General features: G+C 51.8%; 1 protein-coding gene across 2 annotated transcripts in view; it reads right to left on the reverse strand.

Moving 5' to 3' along the window:
- The window catches only part of CRTAC1 (cartilage acidic protein 1), a 151,677-nt gene that overhangs the window by 8,396 nt on the left and 127,384 nt on the right, over nucleotides 1–15,897 (reverse strand). For both annotated transcript variants that reach the window (NM_001205325.1, NM_001191289.2), the window contains 4 exon segments: nucleotides 8,680–8,848; nucleotides 9,419–9,519; nucleotides 10,344–10,426; nucleotides 13,902–14,038. In NM_001205325.1, the coding sequence (NP_001192254.1) occupies nucleotides 8,680–8,848; nucleotides 9,419–9,519; nucleotides 10,344–10,426; nucleotides 13,902–14,038 (490 nt within the window).

Raw genomic sequence — 15,897 nt, forward strand, 5'->3', positions numbered from 1 at the left:
CCAGGCTGGGGGTTTGCTGGTTCTGGGATTGGCTCTATTAAGCCAGAAAACATTTCTCATAACCCCTTCCTTCCCTGTTCCCTCCTACCACAATAATTTATTTTGGGGAAGGGGGTGAAAATAGGATTGGGGATGTCAACTGCCCACTCTTTTTCTGTTTGGAAGTAGTCTCTTGAGGTTCAAGAGATTTGGCATGTTTAGGGTGTTCAGCGCCCAAACTAAGTGGCAGATGTAAAAAGTAAACATTTTTCTATTAAAAAAAAAAAAAAGGAGACAAAGAAGAACAAATGTTTCTCGCCTAAGCCAACAGAGCAGCTACACAAATACATTTTCCAGCCTGACAGAAGTGCTGCAAATAACTCAAGAGCTGCCGAATATTCATAGACAATCACAAATTTACATCCTGCCTCTGAATCCTGCTTCCTCTCTTCCTCCAGACCCAGGGATTGGCAGGACTAGGATAGAAATCAGCCATGGGGAGGGCACGTCTCAGTAGGACTCACTCTTTTGTTACTGATTATTTGGGGGCCTCAGTTTCCTCATCTGTAAGATGGGAGCTCTAGCCTATCCAGGAAGGACAGTCTTTTGGATGTGAGCGCTGCCCCAGCCAATTTTGACCCTCAGCATCCCCATCATCTCTTAGACATGGGGGGCACCCTGCAGTTCCCAAAGGGCTTCCCCTTGATGCCAGTAATGCTACAGGGTATGCACTCTAAACTGCAGGCAGTGATTCTCAGTCAGGGCACTGGATCCTCATAGCAGCCCCCTGAGAAAATACTAGTTTTATAATTTCCATCTTAGAGTCGAAGGGGATGAGACTCAGAGAGGTGAAGGGAATTGCTCACAGCTACCCAGAGAGGGAATGTCTGATCCTGAAGCCCGCACCTTCGAAACCCTTGTTCTATTGCCCACCTCCCCGCCCATGACCAAACCACCATGGACCAAGCATCATGCAGGGAGCTGGGATTCAGCAGGAAGGAGACAGACCTAGGACCCATCCTGGAGGAGCTGAGCCCTGTGGGGCAATGAACACAGTGATTATGTTAAAATAAACTGGGAAAGTGCACATATAGTATGGGTACCACTTGGTGAGAGAGGCGGGTGTCAAAAGTCATTTTGTTGGAGGATGCAGGAGGAATAAGAGCTTGGGAGGCACAGAAAGGAAGGCAAGGGAAGGACGTTCCAGGCACAGGGTACAGAACAGGCAGAGGTATAGAGATATGAAAAGGACATGTGTGTTGAAGATCAGGGAGCAGATTAGAGTGGGCGAAGCAGGGTGTGAGCTTGTGCGTTAAGTGGGGTGGGTGGGAGAGGAGATGGGGAGGGACTTGGAACTCTCGAAGGTGTGACTGATTGAAGCCTCTCAACTACTCCACGAGGGAGAATTTATACCCACTCCCCCGATGGAGACACTGAGGCTTGGCAAGGTGCAGGGAACTGCAGGTGTTTGAGTTCGGACTGGAACCCAGGCTCCTGCCCCCAGGCCGGGCCATTCCCTTTGCCCCAGAAATTTCAAGTCTTCCCGCAGCTGCAGAAGCCAGGGGGCCCGGCCACCAGACACTACACAAGGACAGACTTTAAGTTGGCCAGACTGCCGGGCCTGTATGTCTGGGAGCAGAGGAGGCCCCATTAAGAGCAGCAGGGAGTCGCCTCCGGCAGCTTTTAAAGGACAAAGGCCAAAGAGGCACAGAGAATTGCGCTTTTCAGAAGAATCACAAGCAAAACAGATGGTGGGAATACAGTTGGTGGAATATTTTTGCACTTTATTAAAGCCGTTTTTATGTGGGCCACTGAATTTTCCTTTCCTAAAAGAGCACCAGCCGGCTGGGAGGCAGCTCTGAGTCACTTGCGAACAATCAGCTGAAGGAAGGAGGGGTGTATGTGTAGAGGATGGGGGCGCCAACAAAACCTGGGGTGGGTTGGCCCAGGGAGTGAGCCCAAGTGGGAGGCTGGCGGAGAAAGGAGATTATTGGCGTTTGTTTTCACGTATTGGCTTTGGTAGAGCTGCCTTAGCTCTCTGCTAGCTCAGAACCAGAGAGCCTGGGTGTGGGCTGCACAGGGTGGGTGTGGGCTACATGGGGTGGGTATGCGGGGGTTGAGATGTTGGGGTTCAGAGCAACCCGAGTCCAGCAGGGCACTCAACAGGGACTGTGAGCAGAAATGCTCGTTTATGAGGTTGGCTGGCCGTCTGCATTGGGAGGAGCAGGGGAAGGGCAGGACAGGGTAGGGGATGGTGGAACGAGGCCAGGGGGCTCCCTGAGCAGGGGTGCGTGGGATGGTTTTATAGGATGAAGCTGAGAGCTCACTGCACAACAGAGTGGCCCGCTGAGAACCCCCTGCCCCTTGAAGCATGAAATGCAGCAAGGTCCCTGAGTTTTACTGTGTGATGTGATGCAGTCTGGACTCTAAGGCATGCACGTGAGGGTCTGAGAAGCTGAGTCCTCTAAGCACAGCTCAGTGCTGACCAAGCAAAGGCCCACAGCATGGGAAAGCACTGGTTCCCCAGCCAGTGGCCCAGGAGCTGAGAGGAGCTAGCCAGGTATGTGGGGGAGAGAAGTGCCCCAGGGAGGGGGCTGGCTGCTGAGGGGCACATGTGTGCACCCATACGTGTCCATGGACAAGCCGATCACCACACTTTGCTGCAAAATCCGGAGGAGGCAGGGGTAGTTTTGGAGGCAGGAAGGAACAGGGTCAGAGGGGATGAGCAGGAGCATTATGGGTGGTGGAGGAGGCTTCCTGCAGCCCTCTGCCCTCCTGCACAGCCTCGGGGGGCCCCACATCTTCTTCCTAGTCCTACTGACATCAGGACAGCCCTTTCTGCATTCCCATTCTGGACCTGCCCCTGTTCACTGCAAACACCACAAAACAAACTACTTCGGCCTGGAGACCGCCCTACTGTCCGTCAGCAGCGGCCTTGCTAAATAAATTATGAATGCAGCCACACAGCAAAATACTGTGCAGCACTAAAGGAAAACAAAGCAGACATGCACAGGCTTGGAATGATGTCCAGGATATACTTACTGTTAAGAGAGAGGGGGAAAAAAGCAAGTTTGGGAATGATAGGGAGAGTCTAATAATTTCCGTTAAAAAAGCTTCCGAGGCATATTTATTTATAAACGTGCTCCTGTGTATTTTACATGCAATAAAATCTTATCGAAAAGTGTGGAATTGGGAAGAGGCTGCCCCAGACTACCTACTGAAACCGTTCCCGGCTTGTTCCCTTCTGCGTTCCTAATTCCTTTACCCTGTTCTGCATTTTCTTTTTTCATAGCGCTTACCGTCTTCTAACCTTTTATATATTTACCTAGTTGTTATGTTTATGAGGTATCACATGTGACTCCTCGTTCCACTAGAATGTAAGGTCACCCATAGCAAGGATCGTCCTTCGGTTAGTGTTTGGCACATAGTAGGTGCTCAGTAAGCAGCAACTAAATGGGTCACAGGACCCTGGGGGAGGGTGAAGAGAGAACATTTCCTTTTTGCTTAATATTCCACACGTAGCGGTGAGATTGTAGGTTATTTTTACTTTCTTTTTTTATGGTGTTATATTTTCTAATTTTTCTATAATCAATATGCATTATTCTTGCAGTCAGAAAAAAAAAAAAACAAAACAAAACTAAAGCTTTCTAAAAAAATTGCAAATGCGGCTCTCCCTGCAGGGCTCTAGGTGCCAGTCTTGTGCCTGGAGAGGCTCCTGGGCTCCTCCTCCTGGTCCTTCCTCCCCAGCAACGCCCCTCCCACTGAAAGCTGAGCCTGGCTGTGGCTTTCCCGGCTCAGCGACCCCCTCCACTCTGCCCACCCTCTCTGCGTGGCTCTGGGAGCTCCTGAAACATTGGCCCTGGCCTCCCTTTTCAGATTCTGCTCCCACCAGACCCTTCCTGTCCTGTGGACATCGTGAACACTCTCACCTCTGGCCTTTGTTCAAGCCAGGACAGCCCCTGGATGCCCCGCTTTGGCCCTCATCCACGCCTTACAAATTCCTACCATCCTTCTAGACCTAGTTCAAGGCCCACTTCCTCGCTCAGAGCAGAGTGGGTTTCTCCTGTCTCAGTCCTCTCACAGCTTCTGGGCCAGTGTGATGGAGCACCCAAATCTGCTTGCGACCAGAGCTCCTGTGTCCATCAGCCTCTCTCATGGGACTGCGAGCCTGGAGGGCAGGGAGCATTTCCTTGTTTCATCTGTCTCTTGGCCACATCTCTTGGTTTCCCCTGCGTCCCATTTCTGTCTCCTTATTCTTCTCTCTTTCCGCAATCCTTCCTTCCCATCTGGCTTTCCCACTGGTTCCCTCTCCTCCTGCCCCACTGCTGGCCCCTCTATCAGTCAGGAAGGCCTGTGCTGTGCTGGATCCATGAAGATCCTTCTGGATGTGGGGCTCTTGAAGCTGCAGGGGTGGAGCCTCCTGCCCCTCGCTGTGTCCCTGGCTGTTGGCCCTGCTGCCTGCTGAGCGGCCTTAGAGAGTCTCACTGCAAGGCCCACAGCTGATCCACTGGGGTCGGTCTCCAAGTGTAGTCTTCCTTCTACGCCTCTCTGGGAGTGGATCCATTGGCAGGGGAGGCTGCAGGGGACCTGTGGAGCAGTCTGAACCAGAGTTCAGACCCAGAACAAACCCCATGGCAATGTAGAAGAGCAAGGATTGGCAGTCTGGGCTGTCAGGGAGTCCCAAGCAAGAGCAGCCTCCATAACCCTGAGCTGTGGAGGCAGACAGTTGGGAAGAGTCATGGAGGCTCTTGGGACCCTGTGATACCATCAAATGATCCTGCCAAGGCTTCCCAGCTGAAGAAGCAGGTCCATTCTGGCAGGGACTGACACTGGCCAGAGAAGAGGCCCAATAAGACCCATAAGACATACCTCAAAATAGCAGAGGCAGCTCAAGGGGAGAGGGGAAGGAGAACCCAGCCCCAGTCCTGGCCTCAACATTGATTTGCTTTGTGAGCCTCAGTTTCTTTATCTGTACAATGGGGTGTGGGTTGAGAGCCAAGCCAGATGTCTGGATAAACATCCCACCTGTGAGACCGTGGCTGTCACCGTGGTGTGGATGGGCTCACTTGGGTCATTTGGTAACTGAGGGGTCGTGGATGTCCAGTGAGAAAGGGGCAGAGCAGGACCCTGGCTGGCTGCGCACAGAACAGCTATGGGAGTCTGGCAGTCAAGTCATAGCGGTTAAGACGCCAGACTGGGGTGTTCAAGGAGATGGGGTCCAAATCCAGTCCTCCCTATCTTCTGGAGGTGTGACTTAACCTCAGTCTCAGTTTCTGGACCTGTAAAATGGGGTTATGATTCTTAGTTCATCCTGTGGTGCCGAGAGTGGAATAAGGTATCTTCGTAAAGCATCTAGACCAGGGTCAGGCATACACTAAGCACTTGATTAACGTTGACTACTACTATATCGTAAGAGAGGACTATGTATTTAAAAGTCACCTAGGACTTCCCTGGTGGCCCGGTGGCTGAAACTCTGTGTTCTGTGTAGGGAGACCAGGTTTGATCCCTGGTTGGGGAACGAGCCTGCATGTAGCAAGTAAGACCTGATGCAGCCAAATAAATAAATAGATACATATTTAAAAATAAAATAAAAGTCATCTTGTACCATCAGGGCCAGCAAAGTAAACGGCTGCCTTAAAAGTGATAGATTTCCAACTCCGGGCTGACCCACCCAGGGTGAAATAGCCTGAGAAAATGCTCATATAACCAGGCCCTGGGTCCCCTAAATATTTATGCTTCTTTTTCAGATGACATAAATATTATGTGCTGCCTATAAAAATTGGAAAACACATACACACATACACAAAATATGAAAGTGAAGTGTTAATCACTCAGTCGTGTCCAACTCTTTACAACCCCATGGGTTGTAGCCTGCCAGGCTCCTCTGTCCATGGAATTCTCCATGCAACGATATGGAGTGGGTAGCCATTCCCTTCTCCAGGGGATCTTCCTGACCCAGGAACTGAATCTGAGTCTCCTGTATTGCAGGCAGATTCCTTACCGTCTGAGCCACCAGGGAAGCCCAAAATACTGAAGACAAAGTATGGAATAAAATAAAAATCACCTGCCCAGTTAGGTCTGGATTTGAATCTCAGCTCTGCCATTTATGTGACTGGGGAATGTTTAATGGTTCTGATCCTCAGGTTTCCCATTTGTAAAATGGGGATAAATCATGCCCACATCAAAGGGTAATCACGAGGATGATGTAAAATAATAAGAGTAAAATGTCACCACACCTAGAACAAGAAAGAATTACCATACGGATCCAGCCACTCAAGGAGAACCACTGTTCACACTTTTTGCATTTTCTTTTAGTTTTTTTCTATGCCCATATGATGTATATATAATATTAACATACACATATATGTCTGTTAATTTGAGACCGTATTGCCTATTCTTTTTATGTTAATATCATGAGGTGCTAACATAAGGGGGAGGGTATCTGATTTTGAACCTAGGTATATTTGACTCAAATGGTTTCCCTTCTTTTTTTTTTAATACTTATTTTATTTTCCATTTTTGTCCATGCCGCATGGCATGTGGGATCTTAGTTCCTCAGCCAGGGATTGAAGCTGCACCTCCTGCAGGGGAAGCACGGACTCTTAACTCTGGACTGCCAAGGGAAGTTCCTTAAATGTTTTCTTAATCGTTGTGTTTTAGTAAAGACACTGTTGCCCCCATGTCCCACCCCATAGTGTTTCTCGACACTTTTTCCATTACTGTGCTTCCTCCCCAAGAAGGCCTTTTATGACTTTTCCCCTCTAATTCCCTTCCGTAGTGCATTTCTTTAAAAATGCTTTATTTTGAAAGAATTATTGATTCATATGAAGTTGTAAAAGATAGTACAAAGTGGTTCGGTATGTCTTTCACCCAGTTGCCCCCATATACCTTATGTTACATATACCTTATCTAACTATAATACAACATCAAAACCAGGAAGTTGACATTGGCACAGTGTGTGTGTATCCGTTCTTTGTTTTTTATCACCTGTTGAATCATGCAGCTCCCACCACGATCAAAACACAGAACTGCTCCATCACACGAAGACCTCCTTGGGGTTCTCCCTTTAAAGTCATACCCACCCCTCCCCTTTTCACCACTTCTAACCCCCAGCAACTACTGATCTATTTTCCATCTCTATAATTTTGTCACTTTGAGAATATTATATATATGGAATCAATAGTATGTGACTTTCTGAGACTGACTTCACCCCCCCACCCCTGCCACTCATCATAATACACATGAGAGCTATCCAAATTGCTGCATGTATCAATGGTTCATTCCTTTTTATTGCTGAGTAAGCTTCCCTAGTGGCTTAGCTGGTAAAGAATCCACCTGCAATATGGGAGACCTGGCTTCGATCCTTGGGTTGGGACGATCCCCTGGAGAAGGGAGTGGCTACCCACTCCAGTATTCTGGCCTGGAGAATTCCATGGACTGTAAAGTCCATGGGGACACGATTGAGTGACTTTCACGTTTCAATATTCCATGGTGTGAATGGATGGCAGTTTGTTGACCCATTAACCCACTGATGGACATTGAGGCTGTTTCCAGTTTGGGCTATTAGAGACAAAGTTACTATGAACAATCATGCATAGATTTTTATGTGGACATAAGTTTTCATTTACCTGGGATAAATGCCCAGCAGTGCAAATGCTGGGTCTTACAGACTGAGCGACTTTCATAGTAGTTGTACAGTATAGATTTTTTTTTTGTCATAAAAGAAACTGCCAAACTATTTTCCAGAGTAGATGTACCAGCAATGAATGAGAGATCCAGCTTCTCCACATTCTTGCCAGCATTTGGCCTCGTAACTTTTGTTACTTTAGCTATGCTAATAGATGTATAGTGATATTTTATTAATACCACAGGTATACTGTGTATCTGTTGATGTTAATATGTGTATACACACAGATACCCTATACATATTTATACATACATAATGTGTGAGCGCTCAGTCGCTCAGTTGTGTCTGACTCTTTGGGACCTCATGGACTGTAGCCCGCCAGGCTCTTCTGTCCATGGGATTCTCCAGGCAAGAATACTGGAGTGGGTTGCCATTTCCTTCTTCAGGGGATCTTCCTGACTCAGGGATTGAACCCATGTCTCCTGCGTCTCTTGCACTGGCAGGCAGATTCCTTACCACTGAGCCACCTGGGGATCCCATACATACATATATATATATATATATATACATAAAAAAGTAGACGTTTTTTCAATCCCCCTCTCCCAGTCAAGAACCTATTTTTACCTTCTTGGGGATGGCATCACCGCCATGCTTCTCCTGAGCCTTCTAGCTAAGAGAAGGCACCCAGGGTTTGCTGAGACACTTTAATTACTGAACCAATACCCAGGCATCTGGAGAAGTAGCTGGTGTGGACAGGTTTGGTGTAGCCATTGTTTGAAGAACAAGGCCATAGCCTTGAACAAATGGAGAATTAAATACTCTGACCCCAAGGTGAACTGCTTCCTCAGAGACACTGGGATGGGGACCCCAGCAAGAAGTGGGCCATAAAGAACCTCCCTTCTGAGTTCAGGTTCATCTCAAAGCAGGGTTGCCTCCAGTAGCTGGTGGTACCTGAAAGATGCTCAGGCTGTGAGCCCTGCATTTCAGTGGGCTCTGCAGAGCCCTGCATCCCACTGCCCTGACAAGAGCCCATGGCACTCCCCAAACCCCCTTACCCCTGAGCCCTGACTCACCCAAGCCAAAGTGAGCCACGGGCTCCATCTCGCACAGGTAGCCTGAGCCCCCGTCAATGATCCTCAGGTGTGCCCCGCTCTTCTTGGTGTAGAGCACGACCTTGGCACCCCTGGCGAAGGCCCCAAACCGGGTTCGTGGCACCACCCTCAGCCAGTTGTTGCTGAAGCCCTGTAGCAGGGGAGGAACACAGGTCTGGGCATCAGCCGGGTGGATGGAAGGATCAGAGAGGAGGAAGAGGGGAGAAGAGAAGGGGCAGAGGAAAGAGAGGAGGAGGGAGCCAGGCAGGGAGGCTGAATGAGGCAGACCGACTGATTGAAGTTTGCCGGGAGCAGCTCTGGAAAGAGCAGGGAAAGCCAATTTTGTGTCTTATTGTTTAGTCACTCAGTCGTGTCTGTCTCTTTGCGACTCTGTGGACTGTAGCCCGCCAGGCTCCTCTGTCCATGGGATTTCCCAGGCGAGGATACTGGAGTGGGGTGACGTTTCCTTCTCCAGGGGGATCTTCCTGAAAACAGTTTTTGGAGATGTGCCAGAGGAAGGAGAGGGGCAGAAGACTTCTCTGAGAAGCAGCCCTTCTCAGGGGCTTACTGACTGTCTGGGAACTCATCTGCTTCCTCCCTGGGATGTCCATTTCCTGCCACTCTGGTCAAACAAGCACCCCGGGCTCCTCTGTTCTCGTTCATCCCAGGCCCAGGGGAGCATGCCAAGCAGGGCTCTGTGGGTCCCAAGGTCCAGGCACACCTGATTCCCCCGGAAGACGGACAGCGGCTGAGCCATGGACTCTCCGTGGGACAAGATGAGATCCAGCATCCCGTCTCCATCGAAGTCGGTCACCACGCCTCCTGCAACAGCACAGGTTTCAGTCTGGCCATCGGCCAGGAGACCAACAGGAGAAGGGCTCCTAACCTGGGCCAGCCCACGCCCTGAGTGTGAAGGAAAGAGCACAGCACTGGGGCATGAAGCCTGGACCATGAAGCTGCTCTCCTTCTCACAGCTGCTCGTGATAGGAATTTGTGGAAGTCGGGCGGGGGTCCCTTTCCTTCCCCTGGACTTTTGCAAGGAGAGTGTGGGTGCAAACAATTTGGAAGATGAGGGCTTCTGTCTGGTCTGTTATACATAATACAGACATGTGCACAGTTTTTATCAATCTATCACATGTTTGCACATACTAGTCTCCTTTTCGTCCTCACTACAACCCAGAGACACGAAGAAGGCACATGCAGTTATCCCCACTTCATGGGTGTGGAGAACAAGACCCAGAAGATGGAGCACCTTCTCCAAGACAATGGCAATGGCAGGGCCGGGTCTTAGGCCTCCTGATCCAGTGCTCTTTCTCTGCCACCAGCCTGAATGCCAGGAGGGGTCAGACTGCAGGACCCCCAGCCTCTCCTTTCCCTCCCCTCCCGGCACAGCATCAGCAGAGACTCTACTGCCCATGTCTCCCCACGCCTGTGACCCCACAGCCCTGGGGCTGGGAGAATGGATCTTTCTCTCCTCTGCTTCCCACCTGGCACTCCCAGGCCCCTCCCCGCTCCCACCCCAGGGACCTCAGCCTTCAGGGTGGGTGGGGACAGGACAAGCCAGGCTCTGGGGCTTGCTGCAGCATCCCTGCTAAGGGCAGCACTGAGCTGGGGGAGAGCAGGCTGAAGCCCTCAGATGTCCTCACCTGTGCCCCGGCCCTCAGGCTCCAAGGCATCGCCAGGGTTGAGTTCCTCGATGAGGGGGTCGCCGTGCTCCCTGTGGATGACGCTGCAGGAGGGGAGACAGGCAGTTCATGGATGACCACACGTGGCGAAGCCCCAGTGGGCCCTCTGGACGTGGGAATCCACTAACTCCATTCTCCATGCTCTGAGCACCCTGAGACCCTGCCACCTGCGCACCGACAGAGCCACTGCTCACAGACCCTGTCTACACCCTGGCTGTGCCTTTCTCGGGTTTTAATTTATGTTGGTAAATATCGATTTTTCCTTCTCTAATGGATGAATTATAGACAGCCTGGGGAAGGGCAGGTGATGGATGGAGAAGGGGCAGGGACGCAGCTACCTTCAGCTGACCTTCACTTTCCTTCATGTGGCCCTGGGTTTTCGAGTTCTGGATGCTACGTAGGGTCCCACCCCAATTCAATGCCACCTCCTCCACACCCTCCCTAATCGTCCAGCTAGAAGCAGTGCCTTCCTGCTCTGCCTCTGTCACTTTCCTGGCCTTTATCACTTTCTGCTTCGGGTTGAAGCTCTGCATGAATGCATCTCCTCAGTTAGACTGAGTTCTTTGCAGGCTGGGACCACGTATTCTTCTTTGAATCTCCTGCAGCATCTAACGATGCCTGGTTCTCAGGAAGCTCCAAGTGCATGTCTGGCCTGCAGGGAGGAATTTCGGAGGCAAAAGGGAGGGAGGGGTCCCTTTGGGTTGCTGGGGTTCTATTTTGCACTCTGAATCGTGGTAACATTTGCTGTAGACAAGTCCACTGTGAAAGTGCTGCTCTTCTTGCACTTTGAGCTGAATGTTGATGACGGCCTTAAGCTTCCTCTCCAATTTTTCTCCCTCGTTAGGGTCTTGAAGCCTTGGGGGCTCTGCCCTGGCTGTGTGGAGCAGTTTTGGGGTCAGGGTCAGGGAAGAACCAGGAGGGATCTTTATCACTCTCCCCACACATTGCAGGTGCGGCTTGTTGCTCAAATCACAGGGTCACCAGAGGGCTGTGCTGTGGCCAGTGCTTTCTTTTAGGAGCAGGTCAGGGTTCCCTGAGCCGGAGCTTCTGGGGGCTGGACGGCAGAGGGGGCTGGCAGAACTGCAGGGTGGGTGTAGGCTAGAGCACGTACCCTGGGACGTGTCCTCTGTCCACATGCGGCAGCTGCACGAGCACATGCTCGTGTGCAGCCTGGCCAGGGAGCAGCAGGCCTGGCAGCGCGCTTGGCGGGTGTGCCGGTCTGCTGCAGGTGTACATGCCTCAGCCGGCTAGCACCCACGGTCCCTTTGCCCATTCACATCCTGTAACCTCTGTCACCACTGGGCAGAGACACCCTGGAGTTCAGGTGACAATGCAGTTAAGGGTTCCTGGGGGAGAAAGCCCAGAAGTGCCAGTGCAGAGCTGGGCAAACTCACCCAGATTTGGGCAACCAGGGCAGGCTTCTCAGAGGAAGGGTCAACAAAGCTGAAACCAGAAGGATGTCCATGTCACTCAGAAGAGAAAGAGGGGCAGAGGGTGTGGGCAGCCTGAGAGTCCAGGCCCGGCCCCGCCCAGAACTGAAGGAAGCTCAGGGTGTCTGGCCCTAAGGTGTAAATCGGGAAATGGAGAGTGACAAGGCTGGGGACAAAGCCAGCCTGCGGGATGTGTCAACGAGAAGGTGGTGGCGGTGGGGGCTTCTAAGGGGTTTATGTGGAAGAGGGGTGTGGCCAGAATTGCATTTTCAACAGCTTGCTCTGTGGAACTGGGCGCAGAAAGGCAGCTAAGGAGCGGGAATGTGCAGGGGTGGAGCCATGGGAACAGAGCAGCACGGTAGGCTGTCAGTGGTGCCACTATACACATCCCGCCTGGCCGGGGAGAGTCCTCGCTCCTGCCCGTGGTCCTGCCATTATTAACAGGGTCCCTGCATGCTTGTTTAGCACCTGGTGTGGGCAATGAGTTCCCCGGTTTCCCAGGCATCACTGAAGGACTTGTGGACTCAAGCACAGCGAGGTTTTGCATCTCCAGTGACTCCTATAAGGAGCCCACCATGTTCATTTCAGCAACAGGTGACAAGCCCGCTTGGTGTGGGGTGGTGGGGGCTCAGCTTCCAGAGCTGCCAGCTGAGTGGTGGCCCCAGCCAACTGCCACAGGGACTCAGGGCACAACCACGTATCTGGGAAATGGCTTTCCTGCTGCTGCGTGGAGGTAGACACACTGACCCTTGGGGTGACCATGTGGTGGGGTGACCATGTGGTGACCACGTCTGTGGACAGCCCCGGCCAGCCTGCCCTCGGGATGGCCAGAGGGAGGACGGGGATTTGATGGAGGCCATGCGGGCAGGGGAGATGCCTGGGTTCTTGGGCTACAGAGACTCTCCGGCGCTCAGGGGACCTGGTGAGGGACACTTTATTAGCCAGAGAAGGAAAGCAGTGTCTCTGTTAATGAGCAATTGATCTTCCACAATTAATCTGGAAGTTGTGAATAAGCTTTTTGCGAGGCACCTAATTAGTAAATCTGGGGCCTTCAGGGGGTGATTACAGCTGGTCAGGATTGATGCTTTGTTAATAATTATATTTTAAAACACACTTAGTCACAGCCCTTGCCTTTTATAAATAGTCGGGGGCCCTCCTGGGGGAGGGGGTGGGGTCTTGGGGAACCGAGCAGATGATGTGGCCCATTTCCTGCATCCAAGGCCCTGGGCCACCCTCCTCTCCCCACCTGGTCCTGAGGCCCATTAGCATGTTTCAGGCCAGGAACAGGGCCATCTCTGGCCACATGGGTCCTGAGGTTTGTCCCCCAACAGCAGCTCTCCAACCTCAATGTGCTAAGAATCACCTCATGCCTAGCATATGTGTTAAAAAAGACAGATATCTGGGCCTCAACCCTGGAGATTCAGATCCGGGAGATCTGGGCTGGGCCTAGAGATTCTGTATTTTAAAGAAGCACTCCAGGTGATTCTGACACCAGTGGTCTCTGGACCCTGATTAGAGAAGTGCTGCCTTGGAAAATCTAACCCCTCCTTCTTACATGCAATGCTCAGATGCTTTCACTCTTGTCCACCACTAATTGTCTCATCCAGCATTTCCCAAAGGATATTTTGCAGAGCACCAATCCCAAAAGCAGAATCTCTGAAAGCAGTGCCCTGTGGTCAAATCTATTCGAAATACTCCATTCACCTCTCAGAGCGTAAGATACTCAGAGTCATGTTAAGGTTATGAGAAGTCCTGTAGTCAATACACCTGTCTTGGCTTCATCCAGGTGCACCCAGATAGATTTGGCTCTGGGACTCCTTTGGATGGTAGAGTGGAACCTGGCTTCTGTGTACACTTTGCCCAGGTCCCCCCCTCCCCCACCCATTTCCACCCTCTGCTAACAGCAGGAGGCCAGCTTCCTGCCATTCTCTCAACTTTTCAATCAATTCCTGTCCTCCCCCCTTCTCTGCTCCTTCATCAGGGGACCTGCCTCCTCCCTTCCCTTGGAGCTCCTCTTCTGAGTCCTAAACCTTCCTCCCTGACCCCACTGCGAAGGCTGAGTAGCCACGAGCCGGGCTGAAGCATCTACCGGAAAAGGCGGTTGGCTGAGGAGCTGCGGTGGGCGAAGTTGTTGAAGAAAACCTCCAGCTCCTGGTCATTGTCAAAGTCGGCGGCGATGACTGTGCGGACAGGGGAGGGCATGGAGAACTTGGGCGAGGCGATGTCCTGGGGGAGAGAGGGCTGCAGGTCAGTGGACAGAGTGGGCCAGGGGCCGACTCCCACCACCCCTGTGTGTGCATGTGTGTGCGTGCCTGTTTGTGTGCAAAGATAAAAACCCACGCTAGCACATCCTCTATCATCTTTCCCGTGAGGGCTCCAGGGTGCTGTGTTTGGGACCACATGAACCCCAGGCTGCTAGCAGAAGAACAAGGAGGTAAGAGGAACAGTCCAAATTCACACCAGGGAAGCACCTTGCTGTTCCCTGGTGGGGACCACACGCGGCCCTTCCATCAGTCACTCGAGGCAGGGCTGACATGAGCGTTCCCATTTCACAGGCAAGGTAACTGAGTCCGGGAGAGGACGGAAACTGCCCATTGTTGTAGCTGATGAGCTGGGCCACCGCCTCGCTCCAACACCAGATGCTAGAGGCCCTTTCTAGTGTGTGCCCTTCCTCCTCCACAGCCAGAGGCACAGGCTGGGTGGAACCTGGGAAATCCTGTGTATTGAATCCAGGCCTCGCTGCTGACTCGCTGTGATCTCAGGCAAACTACTCAACCCCTCAGATCTCATCTTTCTCCTTAGTAACACAGGGATAAGTAACAGCTGCTCAGGCTGTGAGGACTGCATGTAAAGAGCTTGGCAGAGTGGGCTCAAGATGAATCCCGAGGGGTCTATCTTGGCCTTGCCCCTGCTGTCAGCCTCATGGAAAGTGGCAGAGGTGGCCTTCAGCTGGGTATTGCTGCCTGTATTATCTTTTTTCTTGGACTCTTGATTTTTTTTTTTTCTTGAGACATCCACTTTGGGACTTGCAGTATCAGATACCTCTGCCCAGGGCTCATGAGGAGACCCCAGACCCAGGACAGCCCAGCAGGGACCTCCAAGTGCTGACAGGGCCTTGTTGGGCCTGGCAAAGGGTCCCATGTAAGGGGCTTGACTTTTAAATAGAAGAAGAGCCGTATAGGGAGACCTTTTTTTTTTTTTTTTGAGCAGACTATCCATTCCAGGTGGGTTTGTCCCTTAAAGACTTAGAAACCTGTCTAAATTCCAGGGCCCATGTGGGGAGAACTGGGAAGGACACATGGGGGCTTCTGGGGGTGGCTCCCTGCCCCTTGGCCCCAGGCTTCCTGCTTCAGGCCCTCTTCCCTGGTGGCAGGAATGAGCTGCCTGCTCTGGGTTGCCCAGGGAGGGAGGCTGTCCCAATCAATGCAATCACAAGGCTGAATGAAAGCCTGGCCAGCTGTCAAAGGTGGGCTGAACAGGGCCACGAGAACTGGTAACAAAGAGACCTCAGGACCTTGAAGTTGTTATTCTATTGATTCTATAAAAATGGAAACCTACATAGGCCCCTTGGGGTTGCCCCAGCTGGATGCCCAGGCTTCCAAGATAATGTATGTAAGATGCTTAGCACAGCTCCTGGCACACGGAAGGCGCTTGATAAATGGGGCCTCTATTATTATTATTATTGCTCCTGTGAGCCCTGGGCTGGGCTGTCGAGAGGGCTGGTTGACATTTGGGGCTGGATCACCCTTTGTCGCCGGTGCCTCGTAGGATGTTTAGCAGCACCCAGTCCTCTGCACATGAGATGCCAGTAGCACTCGATCCCACCTGTGACAACTGATCACGTCCCCGGACATCGTCAAGTGTCCTGGGGTGGGGACAAAACCACCCCTGATTGCGAACCTGGGTTGGAATAAAAAGCTGAACAGAGATGAAAATCACCCAGGATCCTAGGATCAGCTGTCCCGAGTTCAGGGTGTGCCTCCTCCCCACCCGGACAGCCTGGGTCTCACGCCTCTGCAGGGAGAGAGTGGCTGGGCCCGAGCACGCCGAGGTGGCTACCTTCAGAGAGGTGGCTTGTGGTGGTC

This window comes from Bos taurus, chromosome 26 (genome assembly GCF_002263795.3).
Source record: "Bos taurus isolate L1 Dominette 01449 registration number 42190680 breed Hereford chromosome 26, ARS-UCD2.0, whole genome shotgun sequence".
In the NCBI taxonomy this organism is placed as follows: domain Eukaryota; kingdom Metazoa; phylum Chordata; class Mammalia; order Artiodactyla; family Bovidae; genus Bos; species Bos taurus.